General features: G+C 34.1%; 1 protein-coding gene across 2 annotated transcripts; it reads right to left on the bottom strand.

The window, feature by feature from the left end:
• Nucleotides 1-2059: 2059 nt before the first annotated feature.
• LOC103718105 (PLAC8 family protein) lies at nucleotides 2060-12685 on the bottom strand. Of its 2 annotated transcripts, XM_008806773.4 has the most exons (5): nucleotides 12551-12685; nucleotides 12416-12463; nucleotides 11387-11563; nucleotides 4069-4295; nucleotides 2060-2530 (listed from the first exon to the last, which is right to left on the bottom strand). In XM_008806773.4, exons 3-5 carry the CDS (start codon nucleotides 11556-11558, stop codon nucleotides 2363-2365), a joined length of 567 nt encoding a protein of 188 aa, XP_008804995.1. In that variant the 5' UTR covers nucleotides 11559-11563; nucleotides 12416-12463; nucleotides 12551-12685; the 3' UTR covers nucleotides 2060-2362. The 2 variants fall into 2 exon arrangements, with proteins under 2 accessions (XP_008804995.1, XP_088570058.1); XM_088713932.1 differs by lacking the exons at nucleotides 12416-12463; nucleotides 12551-12685 and adding an exon at nucleotides 11821-11936.
• Nucleotides 12686-14665: the final 1980 nt, after the last annotated feature.

Genomic DNA, 14665 nt, shown 5'->3' with positions numbered 1-14665 from the left:
TAACCTAGCAATTCTCGTCTCTCCTACTCCAGGAAGAAGGACCATTAATACGGTTGTATTTGTCCATCATGGGGCTTTCCATAGAAGCAGTTTTACGGTAGCATGATAAAAAGGGCAGAAATGAAAGGACTAATTATTATCCAAGGCAAAGAATGAACGATTACGAGTCTCGGTACACCAACACTAAGAAGGCTTGTTAAGCAATAGTTTGGGTAACTTAACGGCTCTGGTTCATTGCACTGGCCTAACTGAAGTAGCTAATGGATAAAGCTATTTTGCTTGGAAGGGTGGTAAAATGGCTTCTTTCAATGTTAAAGTTTGACATGACTTATCTAAAACAAGAGTAATCTATAAAAGGACATGCAATTTTAGACCATTTGACTTCACCTCTGATCTTCAATCATGGCATGTAATGTCTCTTCGTCTGGAAATTCTACACAGAGATTCAAAATATTGGACTGGATGGTTTGCCCCAAAGTTTGCCGTACCGGTATCAGACTCCGTACCGGTGCTGCACTAGATAAACGTATCGAGTATCGGCATGATACGGTATGCGGTATGCCAGACATATCGATATTGGCGTACTGATATCGGCACCCATCTGTACCGATATGGTATACTCGATACAAACTGGTACAACATACCATGATTTGCCTATAAGAATTAGTGAAGAGGTGTAGGGCCAGTTTTGGAATATTTAAATAGTGCTCAGATACCGGCAGCAGCCAGGCTAAATTTTGACTGCACTCAAAATAGGCAAAACATGATGCATTTTGTATTTAAAGATGGCTGTGGACTTTGACATATGTTGTCATAAACGGGGACTAAATTTTCGTTGTTTCACAGATCAAATGGGATGGACGACTAGAGATGAGAAGTTAGTCTTGTACAAAGAACTCTCACAAAGTTTACTATTAGAATTTAATGAAATAGAGATGCCCCCGAAACTGTTATAGTAATCATTTTCCAAAACTGTTACAACATTATGAACTATGATGGCTGTTCATTAAATCAACGTTCGAAGCTTTAACACAAGTTTGGCTTTCAAAAACAATTTGGTTATCAGTGTATTGTCAAAATTAAAAAAAAATATGGAGGATTCACCAAAAGTTTAGAAAGGGGTCATGTCACGAAATGATAAATAAACATATCAATAAACAATACTGCCAACAACATTAAATAGGCTTTATAGTTCATGATTTATTTCTTGAATAAGTTGTGCATAATTCACTAAATTTAAGTTAGTGAGGAACTTCTTTAGTATGTTAAGAAGAACAATTCAGCCAAGAAAAAAAATTGCGCACCATTCATGTAACTTTCCAGTAAAATGTAAAATCAAAACTATGACAGATAGCCACAAGTATGCATGTCTAGTTCCTATATTAACCTTAAGATGCACTGAAGATCCTCAGGAATAATTGTATTTCTGAGGCAACAATACCACCAAGACAAGCTTGCTACATATGACCATGCTTGCAGTCTAGAAACTGAAATTTGTTACTGGAAGGGAAGTTTCTGAACATACGATGGCAAAAAAAAAGATTCTTTTTTAGTAGAAAAAACATATCCCTGCTGCAATGTACTATTTGAAACCTTTGAATCTAAACGACCTGCTGAGCAAAATGATATACAAGAAAACCAATGCTCTCCATCTTCTACCAGCGCAAATATGTTGCACCTGAAGTACCCATTAGTCGACATTGGCAAGCCACTCGTCACCATCCAAGAGTCAGCAAGAGTCAGCAGATCATACGTTAAGACAAGTAGTGCTTAAAGTCTGAACAACAGATGAGGCAAAACCTGTAGATACTGAATCAAGATGCACACATATCACAGGCTATAAAATAGCACTATTTAGTTACCCTGTAGTAAACAAAAAAAAAAAGCAACGTTTCTGAAAGGCCGCTCAACTCTTAGGATCTTGCCTGCACAAAGTTGATGGCATCATATGCAGATACACAAAACAAAGTGTGCGCACATAATTCCTGCAGTTCTGGCTTTTTGATTTTTCTTTGTTTTAGCTTCTTCTTTTTTTATGTGGTCTCTAAATCACAAATCATTTATATGATCCATGGATCTTTTACTGGTTTTTTGAAAATGTTATACACAATGTCAAAACACAAATCATTCACACAGTTTATGGTATCTCACAATGTTTTGCACAAATTTTCCCAGGTCAAAAGCGAAGCTATTAGACCCATGCGCACAAGCTGAAGAGTGGTGCGGTTCCAAGACTCAAAAGTACTCTTTTACTGGAAAATTTTGAAACTTTGACAGATACGAGCCACGTTGCATGAACATGCCGAGCAGTATACTAGGAATCGGAAGTAGCAACAGCGAGTAGACGTTCCGCAGTTGCAGATTAATCCTGTGGATCCAACTCCATGGTCTGGACAGGGGGAGCGGTCACAGGAGGGAATTTAAGAACAGGAGTAGAGCCATCTGACCTCTCCCGGATCTCCCTGTATTCTTGACAAATGGCGCACAAGTGGCAGAATAAATGAGTGGTTAAATCACCACATGGTGCTTCCTGGAAAAGATGGGAAAAGAAAAAAGACATGAAGGAATATCTCCAAATAGGTTTGATTAGGTTAATTTCTTTACAGTAAGTGTCTTGAATGACAGAGTAATATGTTAGTGGAATATCTCAAAAGAAAAAACATTAGCCATATCAGAGATAGACATGTTAAAAACAATTGAGACTAATGCTGTAGGACGACATCCATGATAGCCTTAGACATGTGATGGGACTGTAACTTGATAATAGGAACAAATTAGAAATCAAGATTCCTGCAAGATAGATTATAAAAATAGAATTTTAAAGATTATGCTGGAACACATTAAATTTCTAAATCTAAAGAGAAGAAGATAACTTCTTGACTACTCTTTTCTTCGAGGCTAACATTTCTATCTCATCAGCTTGCAGTATTGGTTTACAAAGAGTTTGACATGCCAAAATGCTGCCACTTTGTGACATATGTTGGTTAGTCTTTTTCTTTGGTAGACAGATCAGCAAGCAAATTCTTATGATTAGATTGTTGTCTAGCAAACTAGCACAAGATCAGTTGCAACATTTGAAGACGTGTTATGGCCTCCTTAGGCTATATATAAAATGTCTGCAGAACATGGAAATGCTACTATTTGCCTACAGTGGCTTGTATAGACTCACGGTAATACAGGTGCAGAGGATCTTTAGATTTTGTAATCTTACTATTCCAGTTAAATTATCATAACGTACAGACTTGATATAGTATCCGTAGATTTTTAAGAGTAAGAAATTCCCTTAAACAAGTCAATGCAGTGATTATGGCTTAATTTCATAACTTTCTAAGTTTAGAGTATATATATCTTGTTTTGGCATACTAGTTATGAAAGAACTGAAAATGCAAGTATGCTGGGTCTTAGAAGTTCCTTTTGTAGCAATAATAACAGCTCTTTCTTTTTGAAGTTTTGCTCACAGCACTGCCAATAAAATCATTGAAGGTTCTCGAGTATGACAATGAATGTCTACAAACACAAGGACTACAATATTCTTCCTTCCTTTTCCTTCACTTATTTCTTTTTTTTTTTCTCTTTCTGTGTTTAGAGGGCATGGGAGGGGGTACCAATCAACATTCCTTTGAAGAAATAACTAAACTTATATTTAATAATTCCATCAGGACTAATTTAGATAAACAAATGCAAGGACCAACTTAGAAGTTAGTAGGGACACTTGTTATTCGCTCATTATGAACAAAGCATTGCAGATCTCAGGTGGAGTGTAACTGCAAAGACAGCATTTTTAAGCATCAGTGCTTTCCAGGTGCCAGGAGCTTATTATCTTCACGTGTCCTACCGTGTCATTTATTATCAGTGATACTCTTATTGCCTAACATGCATAATCCTCTTAAATCACCAAAAAAAAAAGATAACTTTCAGACTCAGCAGACTTGCAACTTTTAGTCATTCACACAAAACAAGTCAAAGCCTGAAGTAAAAAATTGATCCAGTAAAATCAAATTGTAATCTTTGTAAAGTGAAAAACAAAAAGACACTTCTCAAATATATTTTCTAAAGAAATTGGCATACCTGCAGGTTATACTTTGCCCGAAGTGCTTTGCGATACCCACAAGCATAACATGCAATCATAGCTCCTGGTAATCCTGACAGTATACCTCCAGTAAAGAGACAACAGAGACAATTGACAAGTCCAAACAAGATAAAGTGGGTCATGCAAGACCCTGCAAGAGTTCCAGAACCCAAGAATTCTGCATTCTTTCCAAAGAGGAAGCATGGGCAGATTGTGCCTATACAACCTATTTCAAGAAAGGAAAAAAGGAAATGTGTTAGAAGTTTTTCCTACCCCACTTGCGAAGACACGTCTTTTGATAAGTTATGATAATTCAATGAAGAAGAGGAAAGACTAACAAAATTAAAATTAAACAGTACCAAGAAATGGTGCTCATGCATTAAGTATGTACCTATAATGTAGATCCACATACATCTACACGGAGACACTGACCCACTTGTTGAAATGATAACCATTATATGGAAAAAAAGAGATTTTGTTTTAAATCTCACACGTTAACATACAACAAGCCAGAGGTCAGAAGAATTTAAACTATCATAATCAGACATGATAAAACAAGAGGCACAAAAAAAAAATAAAATGAAATATAATGCTTCTTGATAAGATAGTTTAAGGTTTAAGTTTTGCAAGGAAGCAACTTCCAGGATAGAATTATAATTTTGCACTTATACATTATAAAGAAGACTAGCACCATATTTGTTATGACTTTCTTTGGTAGAAAACAACAGATCAATAGTTTTGGTTTATCACTAAAAAAGACCACAATGCATGAGACGGATTAGGTGATATTCTTCTGGAAAGGAAGAGAGGCCTGACATTAGAAGCCATCAACATTCAAACTGTAAATTATCCATTTGAAAGACCATAGCAAGATGCAACACTGTCAAACTGTCTTGACTTGAATATATGCATTCAATGAGAACAACTCTGCACAATGCTTTTTATTATGGAATACATCCAGCTCTGCCACAAAATAAATTAGCCTTGAGCACTCATTTGAGTAGCTTACAAAGAAAATGACATAGGAACCTGTTTTAGCATAGAAACCTGTTTTGGCTTGACCAGGTTCTGAGATGCCTTCTATTATGGCATAGGACTCATCAAGTATCAGTGGAGTCCTCATGCAAGGAAAGTGGCACTAAAAAATTACTGCAACAGCTTCAAAAAAAAAAAGAAAAGAAAGTGGCCTGCAAAATTAATGGGGTATGCTTCATTATTGAATGCATAAAAGGAAAAAAGATGGTGGCAAATGCTATTTCAGGAAGGGATCAAAAGGAAGATTGCAGTTCTATCATCCCCTATTCCAAATTGTTTGGATCTGATTAGAGGGGTGGGAAATAATTCTATCTTGCAGAAAACAATAGAATAATGCCAACAAGGTGAAGCCGTGGGTCCGAGGGAATACAAGGAAGGTATGCTTTATTTTATAAATCAAATGTATTGACCAATTCATTTTTATTTCCTTCTATTATGGAAGATATGCATTCTAGCACTCATAAAGGTTATCACACACTTTACAAAAAATTAGCTTGTTTTTCTATTAGAAGGCATGACAAAAGTACCACAGAATTGATTAGGTATGACATGAGAAAAGGAAGAAAGGTGAAAATCTTAACTCAACTGGGCTTTTACAGCCACAACTTGTTCCAAGGCATGTATGCACTGATATTTTAATGGATTTTTGTTGAACTGCCAAATTCCACAGGAAATTCAAATATTTTTGTGGTTGTAGATATTCGTTCAGAGCTTGCTCACTTTTTCCCATCCCATCTATTTATGGTTGAAACTATAGCTTAAAATTTTTTCCAATAAAAAATAGCTAACACCAAGCAAGAGATATAGAAATAACTTCCTACAGATTAATAAAAAGTGGACCATGACAAATTCAATAAGACTCAACTACTACTGCACATCACAAGTACTCAATCAATCAAAAAATAACTCCAACATTCAATTATTTACTGCAGAACTGCAGACACTTTTTTACATGCATGAAAATAGAGCATGCAACAGCTGGGCAATAAAGAGGTCCAAGAAAAACAAGCTTTTTTTTAGTAGAAATATGATTGAGGGAGATATGGGTTAAAATTGTGAAGGATAGAATGAAGAATCTGTATATTGGCGGAGCTATGGGTATCAGACCAATTTAAAGACAAATGGAGAAGCAATAGAGACAACATAGACATGTACTATGAAGATCTGATGCGACTTCAGTAAGGAGAGGCACTCTAATCTCTAATCTTTGTTGAATAATTCAGGAAAATAAGGGGAATACCTCAGCTAAGATAGATGAAAATCATTCGGAAGGACCTAGAAAAGCCATAACATCAGAGGCAGCCTAAGAAGGAATAATTGCCCAATAAGTACTAATAAAGGTCACCCCAAATACTCGAAACATGGCTTGATGGTTATGCTTAGCATTATCAAGTACTAATGGCAATAAATTGGTATCTATTGGTTCTTTTTCTATCCACCTGGATAGGTAAAAATTTTTGAAGAGTTAACAAAATTTGCACCACATTGTGTCATATGTACCCATGCTGCATAGCCAGATTGCTTATAATGTAGCGTATAAAAATGATATATAGCACCACATGTGACATAGGATGAAACACTAGAAAACTTTTTATTTAATATTTATAAGTTCAAATTGTTTGGGACGATCCATTCTGCTCCCAATACCATCACCAAATTCTTTTTGAGTCAAAATAACTAACTCTGAAGAGAAGAAATAAGTTGAAGGGATATACTCCTACACTTTTGCCCAATTCTGGAACCATCTGTTGTTATCAAGAATCTATTTCTTTTCTTCTTAATCTTTACCCACAATTGTTTTTCTTGTCTATCTATTCTTTCCTTTTTCCTCCCTTTCTCCTTTTCTATCAGAAGCAATAACTATCAATAGCAGTAAAAGCAACAAATAAGAAGCAGCAATAGTCTAGATAAGCAGCACAGGTTTTTCTTATTACTTTGATGATATAATTTATTTTTTTCATTGAGTGCAATTTCTGCTGTTTGGGTAATTATGGATGTTAGAATTTAGTAGTAATCTCCATCAGATTAGATATATAAAAACTTAATTTTATATAAGCTTATATAATATGGTGCAAGGATGTTGCTTTAAGTTAATAAAATCAATCAACTCTTTGCTGATGCAAGATACTACTTGTTTTTTTATTTACATCAAGATCAGAAACCAAACCCAATAGGCTATCTCTTCTTTCTCCTTTTTGGTTATAACTTGCTACATCTTGCTTGGCAGAAGCTTCAAATTCCTCAATCATTCTCTCTGATCAAAAAGTCAGTGTTGGATGAAGGTTTGAAGATAACCTTTAAAATTTAAAATCATTAGGTTTAATATGAAAAAAGCATTAGTAAATAGAAATACTTTTACAATACTAGAATCACAGCCCTCAAATAAAGGATTTATTCGAGAGGATTTAGAAATAGCTGTAAATTTTGTTTGATGCAATTTTTGAATTAGCATTGAAGATCAACGTTCAAAATCAAGGCTTATCATTTCTTCTGCTTTCCTTCTTTGAAAAAAAATTGATATGTTTGGAATTGTAATCTATTTCATGCATTTACATGCATGCTAGTTATAATCATATTCAAATAATCAAACTGCATTTCATTCACTTCTAAAGGCTGCTTGTTTCCAACAATTGAACAGATTGCAGTTGCAAATGCAGCATTTGAACTAGAAGCATCCAATACCAACGGCTTGAATGCACTCAGTTTCAACTGCAGGCTGCATCCGAGCTTAGAAAAAGGGGCCCAAATCATGTAATTGGAACTGCAATCAAAATAGGTTGCAATCCCTATCATAGAATTTGTCGCAATTTGAAGTAGCCCTCAAAGGTTTCCATCGCCACTCTCCAACCATTAAAAATTTAATAATTTATAATTTAACATGTTAAATATATATTATTTATTTTCATAAATTTATATAGAATATATATTTATTTTTATTATAATATACAAAATTATTACAAAATCAAATAAAATTAATAATAATTATTACAATAATACATATAATACATATATTTATGATTATAAGAATACATCTGATTATTATAATATCAAATTACTTTATAGAATTATAATTATTTTAAGAAAGGGAGAAATTAGCACTATTTGGTGAAATAGGTTCTTTTAAAATCAATTTCAAACCATCCGCTAGAGGTTGTAACAATCCGAACTATCCCACTACATTAGGACCCTTTTGATGTTGCAAAAAAGCCATTATTTTATGTTTAGCTAGCACTAGAAAGGCTACTCCTAGTAGATGTGGTAGAATTAAACCCTAAATCATCAAATTCCCACAAATGGAATGAGAAGTGGGTCCATGTAAATGATTGAGACCTTGCAATCAACAACATTCCTTCCCCATTTGGAGTTGGGGATGATTATTGTAATAATCTAACAATAATTTAATAATAACATTCATTTTCTTATTAAAATTATAACATAATATGATAACTAAGCAAATACACAATACCTATAGTAATTATATCGCCATTATATAACTTGATATTATAGTAATTAGATATAATTACTTTCTACATTATAGTTAAAAAATTAATACGATAATTATTATACTATAATCAAAAAGTAAACAACTCACAGTTTTCAACAAGGTAACTTTACCAAATTGCTTGCAAGTTTACCATATCTGTTTTAGCATCATACAACCTAACAGTTGTATTTGTAGTTTTTAATTACAGATAACTAAACAGGAAAAGTTTTTGAAACTGCAATTCCAATTGCAACATGTATCAGTTGAATTGCAGGCAAACAAACAGCCCCTTAACCATCTTTCATGATTATAGCACTGAATCTTAGTGCTGCTGAATCCAATGCATATCCATATCCACATAAAACAAACATAGAATAACCAATATCCTTTATCTTTCTTTGATTTGAAAAATGACTCAGCCATGTCCACCTAGATCAAATATGGACACCCTAGCTCTTTAATTATGCATATCTATATTTATATCAGATGAATAGAAATGGAGGATATGAATACCAATATCTGATATGCATTCGATCCATTTCAACCATAAAAGGTGAGGATAGGCTAGCAATAGATTTTAGAAATTAAAATATTGCAAGGGTTAAGACTACAGTGTGTTATAAGGCCAACCACCCCTATAGATATTCTTTACTTTATATTTCTATAAGTATGGACCTTGCCAAGATTCACTTCATAAGAATATCTGAGCATCAGACTCATCCCTCTTTACACTAATATTCGGTGAAATAATAATAACTAAAAACTTGTATTTTTTTGAGAAGCCAAAACAATTTATAATTGACAATCTATAATATCTAATAACAATGAATCTTTTGCAATATCTGAGTAGTAAATAATTTACAAATCACAATATATGTACACCAACATTATTCTCTCACTTTCTAAATAAGCATTTATGTAAATTTGTATGTAGTATGCATGCATTTTTCTATGAGCTCAGAACAATGCAATATGTATATACCAAGTAAGGTTTTAAAAGCCAGAGCCCCTGGCATTCCATCACGCTAATCATGTGTCGAGATGTGTACCAAGCTGTGTCCAAAAAACATTTTTTAGTCAAATATATTAAAAAGAGTTAAATATGTGCAATGCTGATGCATGCAGGTGTTCATACTGGCCCAACACAGTATGCGCCAGCCAGTACAACCAGCACCTAAATCCTTGGAACTATTAAGCTATAATTTTATATACTACATGATCTTAACCATATCCAAGCCCATTGAGACTTTCTCTGAAGATTTCAAATATAAACTCTAATTTGACTCACATGATAGGGGCATCAGATTTGGTTCTAATTGCAATTTGGACTAGTTTATTAATGTCATCATGACAGGGGTATCCAAGAACTCTATGGGAGTAAAATGGATGTGATTAATGCATCGGATGTCAGACAGATGTTATCTCTCCAATCGTCCAAGTGGAGCAAACGATAGGACAATGAGGAACTTTTTGCAACATGTTTTGATTATTGAGGGTGGCATGATCTTTGGCACATCCATGGTTGTTCTACTCTACAAGGTTCCCATCCAAAGATTTGTTTTACCCTGGGTTGATCTTTTAATGGACCTTTAAGTAAGTTTAGTTCCATCACTGAGTAGTTTCTAGGCCTAACAATAGTTTGCATAGTTCAGGTTTGAGATTAACTCCAAACCAAACCCACCTACTCACAAAGATCCAGTAGGTAGTCTTCGGCTCATCTTCCAATTTTATAAGCTAGAAATATTTCTCTCTATTTTTAGATGTCAATAGTAATCAGTTTTATGAATAGATTCTATGTTCACAGCCCTAAATAGATCTGAAGGATTAAACTTTTGGCTTCATATCACATCTAAATCAGGTCATATCCCATAATAAAACATCAAGTTATATGTTAATGTCAAGACTAAAAAATATTAGCTCTGACTATAACATTCTTAAATTACACAGCAAATAATATTGATAACCTCTAATAACTAATATCCTTTTTTAACCAATGATTATTAATTATTTGACAGCTTATTGCAATTTAGTTTTCTTTAGTTCTGCTTATAATTGTATATTTCTACCATATATAAAATGAAAAAGAATTGTTAGGATAGTCAATAGGCTTTACAAAATCAAATGTTTCCAAATTCTGCATTACTGAAGGAAGATAAGCTGAAGGTGTTACAGAGTATCAGTTATTCTCTAATTTTTTCCCGGTACATTTCCATCTTTTATTATTAGAAAATATTTTAGGTATGATAGACCATTCTGGATCAAGAATTTGAATCTAAGAGAAATGCAGGACTATCTCTCTATGTGTATGCATAGTGTAAAATGTCAAACTGGTCCGCATCGTACGCCATACTGGTCCGAACCAGATAGTACGGTTCGGTACCGTACCAAATCGGTAAGGTACCGGTACTGGTACTTAGTACGGATGGCGTACTGGGTGTGGCACTGGTTCCGTACTGTATTGTACTAATACTAAGCTAGTGTAGCACCGATATAGGGTCCGGTACTAAGACAGCGAACCTTACTAGTCCATTCATATCATTACTAAAGATTTAGGAGGATGCTCTACTATCTAGATCATACGACTCCTAGATAATTATAATGTAAGTGAAATATTGCAGTGCATTGTATGGGCAGTAACTAGTCTAACCCCAACAGAATGACAAAAATCCTAATGTTCATCAAAATTTCCTTTAGAGGCAAAAAGGGAAGGAATACTTTCTATCATATTATATAATTAAGTTGCACCTTTCACTTTTCCTTGTGAAAACCTAGGGATCACAGGGCAAAAAGTAGCGTACAGCTCTGCATATCATCAAAGCAAGCACAGATTCCAGAAGACCATTGTGTAGGGTCCCGACCGATCGGACGATGTGAAGGGTGACTATCATCTGCAGAAGCACCGTCAGCTTCAGGTTCTGACTGATTAAGAGGAATATATGGTGGTGGGACATAGCTTCCTTGCCCTGTCATACTCTCTGAAAGAAGAACAAGCATCATTTCTCAACCAATAGGATCTAGATTACAGTTAGTTTAGCTTTATTTGCATAAAAATAATCAAGCAGGATAAAAACTTCATGGGGGTCAAGTTCATCTCTACAATTCGACAAAATTGGGCCACAACAATATAGCTGCACCAGATATCAAGCATTTATACAAAATTAGAAATGCCGTCAGTCTCCATAGCAACCATAAATCCATGATCAGAAATTTGCTGGGCAGTTGGAATACTAACAGCTAATTACAAGGCTCATTGCAGTCCTCCAGTGCCCTCCCTAGGCATCATTGTGTTCTTAATAACAGGTTAATTTTTGAAAGATATACGCCGACTTGTCTGAAATTGATGCATCATTTGAACCAATCAAAATGATGGAACAAATGTTGGTGCTAACACAAAGAACCACCATTAACTGACTACCAAGGTGTCCCCTATAGCAAAAATATCGCAACAAAATGAGGTATAAAGCCCAACTCGAAATACATAAGATCATTTTTAGAAATTAAACATGACAAAGTAACGAAAGTCTAGAATACGTAAGTGGAAGCTATCTAAGCCAATTTTCAATCTCGAAGCAAGCAAATTGAACACCAAAGGAAAAGCGCTAAGCAATCACAATGAAGAGAAACGAGAACGCTTTTATAATTTAGATATTAAATATGATCCCGAAGAGGTACTATTTTGAGTCAATCCCCGCATTCGATTTGAAAAAATTTACGCATTAGATTGCAGAATGGCATCTGAAAGCGAAATACTAATATATTATCTTGAGCTACTAAATCTCCATCACCAAACAAAAAACAATGTCCAAAGTTTAGAAAAGGAAACATACCGAATAGAGTCGATCCCTAATCAAGCCGATTCTCTCTTCCCTCGAACCCTGATAAAATCAACCAAGATAAATCATTAAAAATAGAAAATTAGGGGATAAAGTGGATTTTTCAATCGACGAATCCCTTTTTCGAACCTTTTTAGGGTTTTTGTTTCTCGTTTGGTACGAAGCGAAGCGACGGACGACTAGAGCTCCGAGGAAAGGGGAAGAGCGATGGGTGAAGCTTTAACATGGAAAGGGGCTGCGGGTTTAAGATCCAATGCTCCGCAGGAACAACATATTAAAGTTCCTCTCTCCAGCCCACCGTAAGCAGACTCCTCACAGTTAGGGCTCGTTCCGAGCCAGCGACCAGGGGTGTAAGCAAACCGTGCTTCTGAAAACTGGGATCTGATCAAGCTTGATTTGAGATTAGTTTCATATCTTATTTTTTATATTAGATTTATATTATTTATTGTTATTTTGAGTTTAATCTAAGCTTAATTTCGAACAAAGTAGAATATGAGCAGTTTTTGTTAAGTATTACGTCAATTGCCTAGTTATTTTTTTGATGTATTGCTTTTTGATTTTTTTAAGTATATCCATATATGTTATATATGATACTTCCATTTCAGCCCCCCCAAAAAAAAAGTATTACATCAGTTGGGATCTTGATTGGGTGGAATTATTCAATTATATAACTTAACAAGGCTAAAGATATAGTTAATGAAGATGTAGTTAATTAAGTATATAAATATTTGATGTGGAACATAAAACTAGATTTATTTTTATCCAAGGTTGGGTAGGGTAAGGATCAGGTTAAAGCTAGGTTTCAGCTCAAGCTTAAACTATCTAATTTGGAGTTGGGTTGTGACCATTAGATTTCCTCGATGCTCTGCTGATAATAAATACAAAAAGGTGAGAATATTCACATATTTATACATAGAATCTCATATTTAGTAGTTCAAGTTAGCTAAGGAGGTCATCAATAGAATAGTAACTGATATTGGAGCATAAAAATCTTTACTTACCAAAGCGATAGCTCAAAGAGCAAAAGAAGAGTCAAAATATTTTTTGTAATCCACATAATCCTTTTGGTCTCTCCATTCACTACCTTTTTCCCACTTAGTAGAAATTCCAACAACATTTCTTCAAGGATGTTTGATTTATCCTATGCATCTCCCTCTTCCAACTACTGTGGTAAAAGAGACATGTCAACCTTCCTATTCCTCTCCTCCTATAAGAACCTAACACCTCAGCCAAAAAATTAGTCAAAATATGTTGGTTGATATTTTTACCTTGCCTAAGTATCCAAGACATTCTTAGCATATATGATATGGGACTAAACAGACATTCACACAAATTCTAAAATGCTTGAAATCTCAAAAGCATAGCTTAAATAAGTACAATATTATTCAGTAGAAAAATTACAAGTAATTGATAAACTCCCTCTTGCCCAAAACCCCACAAATCATGCCACAATCAAGTATGACAACAAGCTTTCAATAGAAAAAAGAAAGAAACTACTTAATAACCACCCATCTCACTTTCTTTCTTACACTCTATTTCCGCACCTAATATCAGTAGCAAGGTTTAGATCGCTAAAAAAATAAAAAACATGTAATGGCAAGATTTGTGTCTTCTTCAATCTTTTGTTTTTCTTTAATGGGTTTATGAAATTTATCTATTGTGCATACTAATCAGGAGTTGATCTTCCGAATTTTTTATATATAAAATTTGCATATAAATTAAATTATTTTGATAATTTTTGTAATGAATTAAAAAGAGTGCCAAATTCTACAACTTCTACTTAGCTTCATTAACAACAGCTGAAATAATTATGATTTTTTTTTGGTAAAAACTTTGTTGGAAGCATACATGTGGCCATTCAATTCTTTGTATTCTGAAGTTGATAATATTGATATTGTAGGATTGCCATGAATTACTTATAACAGAATTATAGTTAACAAATTTCAAAAAGTTATAGATAACTCTAGACTAAGTGTGTAAATAATTTGTTGAGGTCTACATTATTAGTACTTTTTGCAATGCAAATTTTATGCATGAAATGTTAAACAAATAATAGTGTGTTTAGTAGAAAGTTCAACTCGTAATGTATAACTAAATGAAGTAAATCAACAAAATCAAGAAATAAGTGAGCAAAGAAAAATCCTTCAATTATTTGGCTGGAATTTTCATACCCATGAAGAGCTTGTAGATGGGCCTTTTATTCAACACAACAGTATGCCTTATCTATTAAAAGCTTGAAAAGGA

This window comes from Phoenix dactylifera, chromosome 17 (genome assembly GCF_051530095.1).
Source record: "Phoenix dactylifera cultivar Ajwa chromosome 17, Ajwa_hap1_PhDact_Kaust_v1.1, whole genome shotgun sequence".
Lineage (NCBI taxonomy): Eukaryota > Viridiplantae > Streptophyta > Magnoliopsida > Arecales > Arecaceae > Phoenix > Phoenix dactylifera.
This window is presented reverse-complemented; position numbering and strand designations above follow the sequence as displayed.